This window comes from Oratosquilla oratoria, chromosome 24, assembly GCF_046742065.1.
Source record: "Oratosquilla oratoria isolate Oo_2021 chromosome 24, ASM4674206v1, whole genome shotgun sequence".
Lineage (NCBI taxonomy): Eukaryota > Metazoa > Arthropoda > Malacostraca > Stomatopoda > Squillidae > Oratosquilla > Oratosquilla oratoria.
The window spans coordinates 47,208,509-47,223,480 of NC_134800.1; the positions used below are offsets into that span (position 1 = coordinate 47,208,509).

The 14,972-nt window shown below is 38.5% G+C and overlaps 1 protein-coding gene across 1 annotated transcript in view; it reads right to left on the reverse strand.

Annotated features, from left to right (window-relative positions):
• The window catches only part of LOC143038614 (uncharacterized), a 29,807-nt gene extending 21,394 nt beyond the window's left edge, over positions 1-8,413 (reverse strand). The window contains exon 1 of the mRNA XM_076208066.1: positions 8,164-8,413. Within this exon, the coding sequence (XP_076064181.1) occupies positions 8,164-8,292 (129 nt within the window). The 5' untranslated portion in view covers positions 8,293-8,413. The remainder of the gene's footprint in view (positions 1-8,163) is intronic.
• Between the last annotated feature and the right edge of the window lie 6,559 nt (positions 8,414-14,972).

The window sequence follows — 14,972 nt, forward strand, 5'->3', positions numbered from 1 at the left end:
AAGACCAAGAACATGGTTTTGGTTGCAGTTTTATCGTGTCTTGTCTAAGACCGTTTTGTCTGGGTCAGTGTGCGGCCGGCCTTTATTATCCTTTTATTTCTTATCGGTATTTCAGAATAAATACAATTCTTTTTTAACCCAGAATTATGTCAAAAACCTTCAAACGAACTTTGAAAGAAGAAAATAGGATCTTTAATGAAGAATGGGAACTGCAATATTTTTTAGTGAATTGTGGCAGCAAAATGTCTTGCTTGCTGTGTGATACCACAATTGTAACGGTTAAGAAATTCAATGCACAGCAACATTATGCTCTTCATAAAGACAATAAATATGCCAAATTAGAGGGTGAGTCTCGAAAGATAGCACTGCAGAAACTGAAAGATGGAAAGGAAAAGCAAAGACAATTGTTCCATTCTGTGTTACATCAAGGGAATGCTACGACAGAAGCCAGCTATAAAGTTGCATATATGCTTGGAAAAAAGGGTAAACCATTTACCGATGCAGAACTCATAAAGGAATGTATTTTAGAAGTAGTAAGATGTATAGATCCAGATATAAAGTTAACAAATATAAAGAGGTGCCTCTTTCAAGAAGGACTAATACAGATCGACAGCATGAATTGGCCTGTAATGTATCAGAGCAACTCAAAAATGTAATAAAAAAATGTATATTACTCAGTAGCTTTGGATGAATCGACAGATTCCACAGATTCAGCACAAGTATTGTATTTTATTCGTGCTATTACTGATAATTTTCAAATATTTGAAGAATTACTTGCTTTAGGCACCCTTAAAGGAAGGACGCGGGGCATAGATATTTTTAACAACTTCAAAGAGCAGTGTCAAAAAGTGGGACTAAAATTTACTAATTTGGTAAGCTAAGAATGAAGGGTTTATTGCGCATCTTAAAAGAGAAAGCAAAGGTTTAAATGTGCTGATTTCTTTTCATTGTATTTTACACCAACAAAATTCCTGTGCAAAATCTGTCATTTTAAATGACACTTTGCAAAAAGTCACAAGTATTGTAAACTATATTTGAGCAAATGCCACGAAGCATCGTCAATTTCTAAACATGCTAATGATGGATGACGAAGTAATTAGTGTAGATTTGCTTTATCACTCAAAAGTACGCTGGTTGTCACAAAGGAAAGTATTGGTCAAAATTTTGTCTTTACGAAGGCAATAATTGACTTTTTCGAAGGAAATGACAAACATTGTGAATTACCAGATCAAATTTTTTACAGAGATGTTGCTTTTTTATGTGATGTGATGTCGAAACAAAATAAGTTCAACATTTCGTTGCAAGGCAGAAATAAATCTATTTTTGATATATGGCAAAAAATTCTGGCATATAGAAAAAAGCTGTTGTTTTTCAAGTCTCTTTTGGCCAAATCAAAACTTTCAGAAGAGCACTTTCCCCAGTTTACGAAGGTAATGAGTGAAAATGAAGATATATATGAATCTTATAAAGAGTACGAGTCAGTTTTAGACTCATTAATCGAAGAATACAATAGAAGATTCAACGATTTTGAGAAGCATAACATCACTCTGAAACTTGCTTTTCAGCCTTACTTAGTTGATGTATTTGAGGCTCCCAAAGAGTTACAGATGGAGCTTATTGAAATGTCTAAAGATAATATCTTGAAATCTCTGTTTGACAACAGGGAAGATTCTATTGAAATTTGGAAAAAGGCGGTAGAATATCCTCGTCTTTGTGAACATGCACGCTGACTGATTTCCTGCTTTTCTACAACATTCTGTTGTGAATCCACATTCTCGTACTTGACGCAAATCAAGAATTCGCTGAGAACACAGTTGACAGATGAGCATTTGGAGGTCCAATTAAAACTAAGAACAACTATGTTAGAGCCTGATATCAAAATGCTTTCTCGAAAGAAGCAAACTCAAAGAAGTCATTAATTTGTATAAAAAGGACCTACGTATCCACTTTTATCTTTTTATATTCATTTGAGTGATTAACGATACTATGAATATTATCTAATTTTGAAATTGCACATGAATATAAAGGATGTGCGTCTTAACAATTATAGATTTACTGTGTATATTTCTTTTTAAAAAATGCATAAATGTAGATGCTTTCCTATTTTCTAAAATTTTAATTTTTACGTTTCTTGTGCGTTCATCATATGCTCCAATAAGCCAAACAAGTTTTTTTTTTAGATTTATCATTGTGCGAGAGGGGGGATTGCCGAATTTATGAAGCGGCCTTGCTGTGGATGTGCTGTGTCTTGCGACACTGCTTCTGACCCAGGGCAGTGGACAGGATGCAGGAGGTGCCAAGATAGGAGGGAGGGAGGAGGGTGGAGGGGAGTGGAGTATATGGGAAATGAAATGGGTGGGAGGGATTTCTATGCCTTTTTCTTTTTGGCTAACCCCCGTGTGAGGGGGAAAAATCCCTTGGTATATGTATGTATGTATCATTGTGCGCCGAAGGATAAATAATTAATTCTGATTCCATAAAACATGTTTCGTCAACTTGAACTTTGGAATTTTCGCTTCCAAGTTTTTCATTATCTTGTACATTAAAATTACAATTTTTTTCTCTCAACTTTTTATTATACATAATAATTGTTTTCTTTGAAAGCATTGTTTCCCTTTCCGTTCTTTCCACCGTGTCGTTTAAAATAAAGCAATAAATTAATCTTAATTGAATATTAATTAGAATTTTAAAACACTTTAATAAAGTGTAAAATGGGGATGTTAAATAATTTTTGCAATTTTTATTTCTGCATCTTAAAACATGACCAGCTTTTGTTTTTTTAAGATTTTGAATCTTCATTTCATAATTACATTTTATGCAATTTTTTTTGCTTAGTATTTTTGTCTCATTAAATATCTATAAGCAGTTTTTGCATTCTAAATTGCTTTGAATTTAAATTCATAAAAAGGGTATAAAAAAAAAAGTCAAGTGTAACTTCTGCACCCACTTCGAAATTTTAAAAAATGGGTAAAAAATTATTATAAAATTTTATACATATGTATATTTTTAAGATAAAAAAAATAAAAATTAAACTGAATTTTTAGGGAAGGGGTGGAAAACTTACTGTCCCCTAAAAAGGGATCAAATAATTGGAAAAAAAAAATAATAATAATATAATAATAATAATAATAATAATAATAATTTGTTCAGTGCGGCCTCTATGTGGGACAATGAATTGTAAGGTGGCCTTTATGCACAATAAGGTTCCCCACCCCTGGTGTAGAGGAAAGGAAGGTTGTTTGGATAGATTTAAATGAGTGCATAGAGGGTTTAGGGAGAAATGTCAATGCAGTGGTATTGGGAGATCTCAATGCTTGGGTAGGAGATGAACCAATAGACAAAGTGGTTGAGATGTGTGGAGTTCCAAGAAGAAATCATCCTGGAGAGGATGGTGATGTGTCTAGAGAGTTGATGATAGCAAATACAGTGTTTAGGAAGAAAGTCAAGCATAAGTACACATGGGAGAGGGTGGTGGATGGGGCTTTAATGGACTATATAGTGGTAACCAGGAGAGTACAAAAAGTTTTGGATGTACATGTTCAAAGGGGAGTGAATGGGGTAATATCAGATCATTTTTTGGTGGAAGATAAGCTGAGAGTGGAGGATAGGCAGAGAAAGAGGAAAAGGACAGAAGGTAGGGAGGTGCTTAAAGTAAACTGTTTAACCCCTTCCATACAATGATGCATATGTAGATGCCATGAGGCTCAAGTGGGTATATGAGGATGCCTGTGTTGGCGTCTTGATTATATGTTTCGTAGTTGTAGGTGAGTGACCCACATATTTTGTGATTATATTTTCTGTTGTTACTAATATTCAGTTGTAACTTTATATTTTATAATGCAAGTACTGTGATGAATCATTGAATCACCATACATAAGGCAGCTGATGCTGCCCGTGAGAATTTGACTTGTGTTGAAGAAGTTAAATGAAAGGATATATATAGAGAGAGAGAGAGAAAAGAGGAGTACAAGAAGCTGAGAAAAGAGTGGGAAGGAGTGAAGGATAGAGTAGAATGGGAATGGAGGAGTGGGGATGTTTCAAGGGAGTCACAAGGTGTGCAAAGATGGTGAGTGAAACAAGGAGGATGGGAGGAAATAGAAGGATGTGTAGTGAGTGGTGGGATAATGAAGCAAAGAAGGTTGTAGAAGAGGAGAAACGAGCATTCACAGATTGGTTATAAAATAGGATGAATCATACGAGAGGTACAAAGAAAAGAAAAGAGAACTAAAGCATAAGATAATGAAGGCAAAGAGGAGAGCAGATGTGAAATGGGGTAAAAGTAAGACAGAAAATTTTGAAGGTAATAAAAAGATGTTTTGGAAAGAAATTAAGAGAGGAAGAGGAGGTGAATCAAATAGAGAAGAAAAGGTATGAGGTGCAGATGGAGAGATGATAATGAAAGAGATGGCAGTAAGAGGAAGATGGGCAGAGTATTTTAGGGAGTTGCTGTTAAAGAGGATAGGGAGGCAAAGGTAGTTGCAGTGGGAAGTGCTATGAAAACGACAGTGATGAATGAAGAATGTGGAGGAGAAACATGAAAAGATGAGGTGAAAGCTGTTATCAAAACGATGAGAGCAGGTAAGGCACCTGGATTAGATGGGCATTATGCGGAGTGTCTAAAAAAGGGATCTACAGTGATGGTGGACTGGCTGGTGAGGTTGTTTAATGTTTGTCTAAAAGAGGGTAGAGTGCCAGAGGACTGGAGGAGTGCCTGTATAGTTTTGCTTTACAAGGGAAAAGGGGACTAGTGTGTGTTGTAGTTTCAGAGGAATCAGTTTGTTGAGTGTAGTTGGGAAGACTAATGGAAGCGTTTTAACTGAGGATTAGGAGAGGAATAGAGGGAGTAATTGGTGAGGAACAGTGTGGGTTTAGGACAGGTTGGGTTTGTGTAGATCAGATTTATGAGAAAGCTTTGGGAAAAGGTAAGGCTGTATTTTTGGGGGGGCCTTTAGGAATATGGAAAATGCTTATGACATGGTAGACAGGAAGGCACTGTGGGAGGTATTGTATATGTATGGGACAGGAGGAAAGATGTTAAGAGCAATCAAAAGTTTTTACAATAGTAGAGCTTGTGCTAGAATGGGTTTGATGGGCGTTATGTGGAGAGTCTAAAAAATGGGATGTACATTGATGGTGGAACTGGCTGGTGAGGTTGTTTAATGTTTGTCTAAAAGAGGGTAGAGTGCCAGAGGACTGGAGGAGTGCCTGTATAGTTTCACTTTACAAGGGAAAAGGGGACAAGTGTGAGTGTTGAAGTTTCAAAGGGATCAGCTTGTTGAGTGTAATTGGGAAGGCTTATGGGAGAGTCTTGATTGAGAGGATTAGGAGAGGAATAGAGGGAGTAACTGGTGAGGAACAGTGTGGGTTTAGGGTAGGTTGGAGTTGTGTAGATTGAATTTATGTGAGAAAGCTTTAGGAAAAGGTAAGGATGTTTTTTTTTTGGGGGGCCTTTATGAATTTGGAAAAGGTTTATGAAAGGGTAGACAGGAGGGCACTGTGGGGGGTATTGCAGATGTATGGGATAGGAGAAATGTTAAGAGCATTCAAGTTTTTACGAGAGTAGTAGAGCTTGTGTTAGAATTAAAAATGAAGAGAGTGAGTGGTTTGAGGTAAAGGTGGGACTTTGCCAGGGATGTGTTATGTCACCTTGACTGTTCAGTTTATATATGGATGGGATCAATCTATGCATGGATGGGATGGTGCAACAGGTAAATGCAAGGGTAATGGGCTGAGGATTGGAGACGGTAAAAGAAAATGGAGAAACACAGAAGATAAGCCAGTTATTGTTTGCTGACGACACTGCACTTGTGGCATGATCATAGGAGGAATAAAAAAGTTAGTGATGGAGTTTGGGAAGGTGTGCAAAAGAAGGAAATTGAAGATACATGAGGGTAAAAGTAAGGTGATGAGATGTACAGCTGCACAGAAAACTATCGTTAGTAAATCACGCTAATCATTTTGACACAAAACAACGAAACTATTTGAGACAAGTTGTTCACGCTGGGAAACTGTTGGTACCCGTGATGTTCCAACAATATTTTGGCTATGTTAGGCAAATCATAAATTAAGAGGCTTTTAATTCGCAAGTATTATGTAATATAATAAAACACTTTGTCATTGATTAATTGCCTTTCTTTTACATATTTTTGATGTTTGGCCAATAGTGAGAACCCCGCATTAGGCATTGCCAGACGATTGATATGACAGGTGCTATTCACACGCATTGATATCATATTACATAAAGGTTAATAGCATATCTCACTAAGATCAAAATAAGGTAAATAAAATATTGGTAATATATTAAGGATTAATATTTTGTATTCCCACCACCCGCTGCCAAAACACTGTTCAAGCGTCGAGGCATCGACGCCACTAATTCGCAAGTTAAGACACGGCCTTCCTCACTTCGCAGGTGTTCCCATGCTTGCAAGGCATTGTCGACAACTGCGATGCAGTTGCGAGTGTGGTCTTGCCGCATGTATTTCGTCATGGCCGCCCATAGGTTCTCAATTGGGTTGAGGTCCGGAGATCTGGGTGGATGTGGCAACAGTGTTATGTCGGGGTGTCTGCGAAACCAATCCTGAACAACTCGGCTGGTATGGATACTATGCTACCTCGTGTTCCCTTTGAAGTCTCCATCGGAAATAAGGTTATCATGTCATAGTGAATCCATATGAACTCTGGAACTATTATTCGATTCATATTCATTCAGAAGGAATTCGAACAATTCGAACCCCAGAAATACCAACCCTTCGGTATCATAAGGTTATGTTCATTAGCGAATGTTTCGACACCCCTACTAACGATAGTTTTCTGTGTAGCTGTACAAGGAGAGAGGATGGTAGCAAATTGGAAATTAGTATTAAGGGAGACTGATTGGTGGAGGCTAAATGTAGACTGAGAGAAGCAAGTAAATGCCTTGGGGGATTAAAAAATGAAATAATAGATATTTGGGAATGGATGGCAAAAAACAATAACAAAAAAAGTTGCTAAAACTAATTTATTTACGAATGAAGTCAAGGCAGTTGAATGATACACTATGTTTGTTTTGATAGATGCCAAGGTCAAAGAAATTAAAGGATGATAAATTTATCTATTCTAACCTAACCAACCTATGTAACCTAACCTATATTTAGTAATCTGGAACCTTGAACTCTAAAGATCATCTGGGTCATTGTAACAGGCAGCATTAGCTGCCAGGCATACGATGTTGCGTCATAATAATGCCAGGCATACGATGTTGCGTCATAATACTCGCATTATAAAAAATAAAGTCACCGCTGTATTGCTTGTTCTCTTTCACCCATGAATTTTGATAACCATAGAAAATATGATGAAGCCAGTTTACAGAGTATGGGGGTCACGCAGGTACAACTACAATAAATATAATCAAGACGCCAACATCGGCATCCTCGCGTACCCACTTGCTCCTCATGACGCCTACGTAGGCGTCATCAAATCGAAGGGGTTAACAGACAATGGCAGAACCCCTTGTTCTCTCAAAAAGTCAAAGGAAACCTTAGTGTCTTTGTAACGGTGCTTATTGATGTCACCTGGAGTTGGAGAAAACCCAGTCCACAATGTGAAAGCTATCACCTGATAGTCACAGTGACTGGCCTGAACAGATGACATGGTGTCTAGACTGTATAATAGCGTTTTTGTTCATTGGTAGATTTGCTTGTAGCAATGTTTTTTGTTGTTTATTTCCACCAAGAAAATAACATATTATGTGCATGTATTAAAATGTACAAAATTACTATTTTTCCAACGCAATATTGCATTGATGTGCACAACTAAAAGAATACCAAATGTTCTATTAATGTTAAGCGCAGTCCGTTATATCCTTCATTTATTCATTTAATGTTGTTTGACGGACAACTTTTTCTTAACTGACACCATGCTGACTTTTACTGCTTTAAACCTAAAATTACTCAATTAATTAAACAAGGGCTTCCACGCTTTTCCGTACAAGATTAAATATTATAATATATCTGAGTTCTACAACTGTAACTATTGATGTATAATTGTGTGCGTAACATTCACATATATACACTACAGCTTCATCTGATACTAAAACAGCGCCAGAGAAATATAGCTTGGTAACCGCTGTTAAACTTGGTCAACATTATATTATTATAACTCTATGCTGAAATTGACACCTACCTTTCCTTCTTTGTCGGTTGAATTCGCAGCAATTAAACTTTTATTTTCACGAACTTTCTGCATTCTAGATTCTCCTATGTCAGTTTCATCATCTGATGAGTCACTTATATTGTGACTTGCTGAATTCATTCTTAAATTCGGGATGTTTGAGTAACTTACACCTCTTTGCACGAGGAAATACGATAGTTTTTGGTTCAAGTCGCATGTTTTTAGTGTTGATGCTAGTATACGTACAATACTGCAAAGGGGCAAAACACCACGTGAAAATAAATCCCGACTGATAAAACTCCAATTGAAATTTTTCAACGAGAATTAAAATATACATACATACGAACATACATACATACATACACACACACACAAACACACACACACACACACACACACACACACACACACACACACACACACACACATATCATATATATATATATATATATATATATATATATATATATATAAATATATACATATATATATTTATACACACACATATACTAAGGCTTCTCCCCCTTTACAAGGGAGGCAGCCAAAAAGGAAGAGGCATAAAATCATTCCCACCCATTCCATCCCTGAATGCACTCCACACACCTCCACCCTCCCTCTTATCTTAGCACCTCCTGGATGACGGGTCATCCCTGCACCTTGTCCACTGCCCTGGGTCAGAAGCAGTGTCGCAAGACACAGCACATCCACAGCAAGACCGCTTCATTAAATCGGTGACACCCCCTCTCCGTCCCCTCATGCATAAAAGGAGAAGACGGGGAGAAATCCCTTTGGGCTGCGTCAAATTTTGCTCACACATACTACCTCACCCCCCATCCATTCCACCTCATGCATCGTCAAATTTTGCTCACACATACTACCTCACCCCCCATCCATTCCACCTCATGCATCACAACATCATCCATATACAACCATTCTCCATTCACCCCTGTCTTCTGTCCTCTCCCGTCCTTCCTCAACAGACATTCCCCTCTTCCCCAAAGCCCCCTTCACTCCATCCATCCACCTCATCCTAGGACGTCCCTTCATGTTCACTCCCCCCACATCTGCCTTCCATACCTCTTTTACTAGTCTTTCTTCACTCATTCTTTCCATGTGTCCAAACCATCCTAATACTCTTTCATCAACCCTATCTCCCAACTCCCTTTCCACTCCTGTTCTCCTCCTCACCTCCTCATTTCTCACTCTATCTAGCCTAGTAACCCCTATCATACTTCTCAGACACCTCATCTCAAACACATTCAAACTCCTTCTCTCTTCCTCTCTTATGTTCCATGTTTCTGCACCATATATATATATATATATACATATATATATATATATATATATATATATATATATATATGCAAAGTAGACCACTTGGAAAAAGGAAACTAACGAAGCAGAGCGCTTTCGTATATTACATCTTCAGTGCAACCTGAAGATGTAATATACGAAAGCGCTCTGCTTCGTTGGTTTCCTTTTTCCAAGTGGTCTACTTTGCATATGTGAACACACGTACCCGTATTCTTATTAGCATACATATATATATATATATATATATATATATAATATATATATATATATATATGATTATATATATATTTATTTATATACATATATATATATATATATATAAATATATATATATAATAATATATTTTTATATATATATACATATATACATATATATATATATATATATATATATATATATATATATTTATTTATATACATATATATATTACTTGTTGGTTACCTGGGCGGTATCTAACGTCACGTGTATTTCTTCCACTACCTCTCCGAATGCCCTCTTCACCATGTCTCACTCTGTCATATATTCTGTACCTTGATTCTTCATTTTATAATTCCCGCTTTGTATCTGCACTAATGATGTAATTATGCGAAAGCGCTCTGCTTCGTTAGTTTACTTTTCCTAGTGGTTACTTACGCATATATATATATATTTATATATATGTATATATATATATATATATATATATTTATATATATATATATATATATATATATATATATATATATTTCTAGGGCACAGGTTCTCACGGAGACAATTTTGATTAAAATCAACTGCGCTAATAGATTTAACTATTTTCAGTTGTATCTTCTTAAGTTTAAGGAAGGACTTCCTATCAACTTCATTCAGCTTATGAACGAAATCATCCATGGTGAATATGAAAAGAAAGGCGCTGGTGAATGCCGATGGTTTCTATTGGATGTGTAACAGCATGTAAAAAAACTGTTGACAACGACACCTAAAACTTCGGAGTTTTTTCACCTCGATAAGAGGCTTCCTCAGGGTGAGAAGGACTTCATTGGTGTAGAGGCGATGTTCTAGTCTTGAAGGTCTAGAGGCAAGTTAAGAAGGTGGCTAAGCGGGAGGCTTTTTATACTCGGTCGAACGGTTCAGTCGACTCAGAGCGGGTGGAATGCTGGGCTCTGATTGGCTCATGGGACATTTCGCCTGATCTCGGGCGGCGGGAATGACCTCTGTCTGCTACGCAGCTCAAGCGGCTAGGCCCGGGCAGAATGCTAGCTTGCGATTGACTGCGGGGGTTCTCCCGTGATCTTGTGCTTACCCCGGGCAGAATGCTGGCTTCCGATTGGCTGCGGGGATTCTCTCGTGATCTGGAGGAGGCTCTGGTTTTTGGCTGGAGATCTTGGCGGCTTGATGGAAGGTCTTGTGTAGGTTGAAGAGGGAGCGGTTTCAGAGGGCGAGCTGAAGGGAGAATAAAATCAGAAGCAAGTTGTACATTAATGGTAGGGTGACGGGAAGTGATGGCTACGGCTTCTGCAATTTGCATACGCCTGTGGTTGGACTCTCTGTGAAGAATAGTCGTAGATTCAATTAGTTTCTGAAGTGGTGGTTTTTTGTCGTGATGATCAATGTCATGCTCAAAGATGTAACCTTGGTTACGGTGGTATTGGAGGCGTCCAATACCAACACCTACATTGGTAGAACCTCCACTATCTTAAGAAGACGCCTCCAATACCACCGTAACCAAGGTTCCATCTTTCAGCATGACATTGATCATCACGACAAAAAACCACCACTTCAGAAACTAATTGAATCTACGACTATTCTTTACAGAGAGTCCAACCACAGGCGTATGCAAATTGCAGAAGCCGTAGCCATCACTTCCCGTCAGAAGCAAGTTGTACATTAATGGTAGGGTGACGGGAAGTGATGGCTACGGCTTCTGCAATTTGCATACGCCTGTGGTTGGACTCTCTGTAAAGAATAGTCGTAGATTCAATTAGTTTCTGAAGTGGTGGTTTTTTGTCGTGATGATCAATGTCATGCTGAAAGATGGAACCTTGGTTACGGTGGTATTGGAGGCGTCCAATACCAACACCTACATTGGTAGAACCTCCACTATCTTAAGAAGACGCCTCCAATACCACCGTAACCAAGGTTCCATCTTTCAGCATTACATTGATCATCACGACAAAAAACTACCACTTCAGAAACTAATTGAATCTACGACTATTCTTCACAGAGAGTCCAACCACAGGCGTATGCAAATTGCAGAAGCCGTAGCCATCACTTCCCGTCACCCTACCATTAATGTACAACTTGCTTCTGATTTTATTCTCCCTTCAGCTCGCCCTCTGAAACCGCTCCCTCTTCAACCTACACAAGACCTTCCATCAAGCCGCCAAGATCTCCAGCCAAAAACCAGAGCCTCCTCCAGATCACGAGAGAATCCCCGCAGCCAATCGGAAGCCAGCATTCTGCCCGGGGTAAGCACAAGATCACGGGAGAACCCCCGCAGTCAATCGCAAGCTAGCATTCTGCCCGGGCCTAGCCGCTTGAGCTGCGTAGCAGACAGAGGTCATTCCCGCCGCCCGAGATCAGGCGAAATGTCCCATGAGCCAATCAGAGCCCAGCATTCCACCCGCTCTGAGTCGACTGAACCGTTCGACCGAGTATAAAAAGCCTCCCGCTTAGCCACCTTCTTAACTTGCCTCTAGACCTTCAAGACTAGAACATCGCCTCTACACCAATGAAGTCCTTCTCACCCTGAGGAAGCCTCTTATCGAGGTGAAAAAACTCCGAAGTTTTAGGTGTCGTTGTCAACAGTTTTTTACATGCTGTTACACATCCAATAGAAACCATCGGCATTCACCAGCGCCTTTCTTTTCACATTCACCATGGATGATTTCGTTCATAAGCTGAATGAAGTTGATAGGAAGTCCTTCCTTAAACTTAAGAAGATACAACTGAAAATAGTTAAATCTATTAGCGCAGTTGATTTTAATCAAAATATATATATATATACATATATAATATATATATTCATATACATATATACATATATTCATACACACACACACACACACACACACACACACACATATATATATTATATATATATATATATTGTATATTTAAGGCGCAGATTTTCACTAATACACACTGAGTTAAACACGACAGCATTTTGGCACTGATTAATCTTCTTATTGAGATTTTAATTTTTTTCAATTTTTTCTCACAGTAGGTCTCATTTCAGGAGGGTGGGCAAATACAAGCCTTCCATAGTCTTCCATATTTGATTTGACGTTTCGACTTCAGGGAGTCATCTTCAGAATAGTTACAAGAAATAAGTCACAATTTTCAAAGCTACATGATTCACAATTGACAATTGTTGTCTGTACATTATTGTCAATTGTGAATCATGTAGCTTTGAAAACTGTGACTTATTTCTTGTAACTATTCTGAAGATGACTCCCTGAAGTCGAAACGTCAAATCAAATACGAAAGACTATGGAAGGCTTGTAATTGCCCACCCTCCTAAAATGAGACCTACTGTAAGAAAAATTTAAAATCTCAGTAAGAAGATTAATCAGTGCCAAAATGCTGTCGTGTTTAACTCAGTGTATATATATATATATATATATATATATATATATATATATATATATATGTGTGTGTGTGTGTGTGTGTGTGTGTGTGTGTGTGTGTGTGTGTGTGTGTGTGTGTGTGTGTGTGTGTGTGTGTGTGTGTGTGAATAATTCGCTAGTGGACAGCGACATCAATCATACAATCTCCATGACCGTCGCGCAGAGGATTCGAACCACTGCCAATAGACCCAAGAGAGTCCACAGCACCCGCCTTTGACCACTCGACCACAGACGATCTAAAAGTGTACGAACTCGTAATCTATCTGATTACCGAGATTGGGGAGGTTGCTAACTCCCACCCATATAAACCCCTTTTTACCATACACCTAATCGCACCAGTGGGAATGGTAAGGACTAGAACGAATCCCCCTCACGCTTCTCGTCAACGTGCGCGACCGTCATGGAGATTGTGTATATATATATATATAATATATATATATATATGACACACAGGAAACCCACAGTCGGAGAAAATAAACTTCGAATAAAGAAGATTCCTATATATCGGCTATCAACTGTAGCCCTCTTCGGGAAAGTACATAAGACAGAGGACAAAGGGGACTTAAAGGCTACAGAAAAGAGAGGAAATGTGGACAGATGGCATTACTCAGGCACGGGATAAAATGGGGTGGCGGAGGAGGGTGAGGGTGAGGGTTGTAAGCTCCGTACCAGCCTACTAATTGCCGCGCGTGAAATAATGTCAGGAGTCCACTGCCCTTTAGATATATTAATGTTGGGGCATTCCTCAATTAATGCTGATTCTACTATTTTTCTCCTGAAACCGCAGTGGGACTTGAACACTAATCTGGCCTTACCCCAGTCGAAAGAATGATTCTTATTTTTGACATGAAGAAATACAGCCGAATTTTTTTGCCCATACCTAATTGACCTTTTATGTTCTGCCAATCTAGTGTTCAAGTCTCTCCCGGTTTGACCCAAGTAAACCAAATTACAATCTTGGCAGGGCAAACAATAAACACCAGGTGACTGTACTTCCTTCGGTTTTTGTTGAACATTCACAATTTGCTTACGCACGGTGTTAGGATATTGATAGGAAATAGTGAGACGCTCATGAGGAAATAAATTGGTAGAAGAACTGATGGTTCTACTGTATGTAATTTTTAGGATATCCTTAAAGGAGCGGTGATAACTAGAGGGGACGGAAGTTTTAAAATGGTTGGCCCGAGCCTTACTGGGGGCTTGGTCCAGAAACCAAATTGGATATGCCAACTTCTTAAGTTGACATTTGATCACCTCGATTTCATGGTCCAGAAATTGAGGACTGCAGATCATGAAAACCCTCAAGAAAAGGCCAGAGGCAACATTTTTCTTTACATTGTCAGGGTGATTACTAAAAAAGCGAAGGTAACTACCTTCACTTTTTTAGAAAAATACCTTCAAATTATGGCCTTGTTTCATTAACATCACACTTGGGAAAACTATTTGAGCTAGTTATAAAGGCTGCTACTGTGAAATTTCTGGAAGATCAGAATTTAATGAATGAAGACCAACATGGTTTCCGAAAAGGTCGATCATACCTATCTGCACTTCAGGATAGTTATGGCATAATTCTGTGTGGTAATATTTCATGCCCTGAAGCTGGAAATGATGCCATTTACCTTGCCTTCAGCAAGGCATTTGACAAAGTGGACCATGGAGTACTGCTGCATAAACTCCGGGAACTAAATATATAAGGAGAAATTGGTGCATGGATAGCTGAATTCTTGACTGGTAGAAAGCAACTGGTGAGAGTATAAGGACACGAGAGTACAACACGTGATATAATAAGCTCTGTCCCGCAAGGAACAGTAATGGTCCCAGTCTTGTTTTTAAACCTCATGCTGGACATAAGCTGTGAAATTAAAAGTTTCATCCTCAGTTTTGCTGATCACACCAGGCTA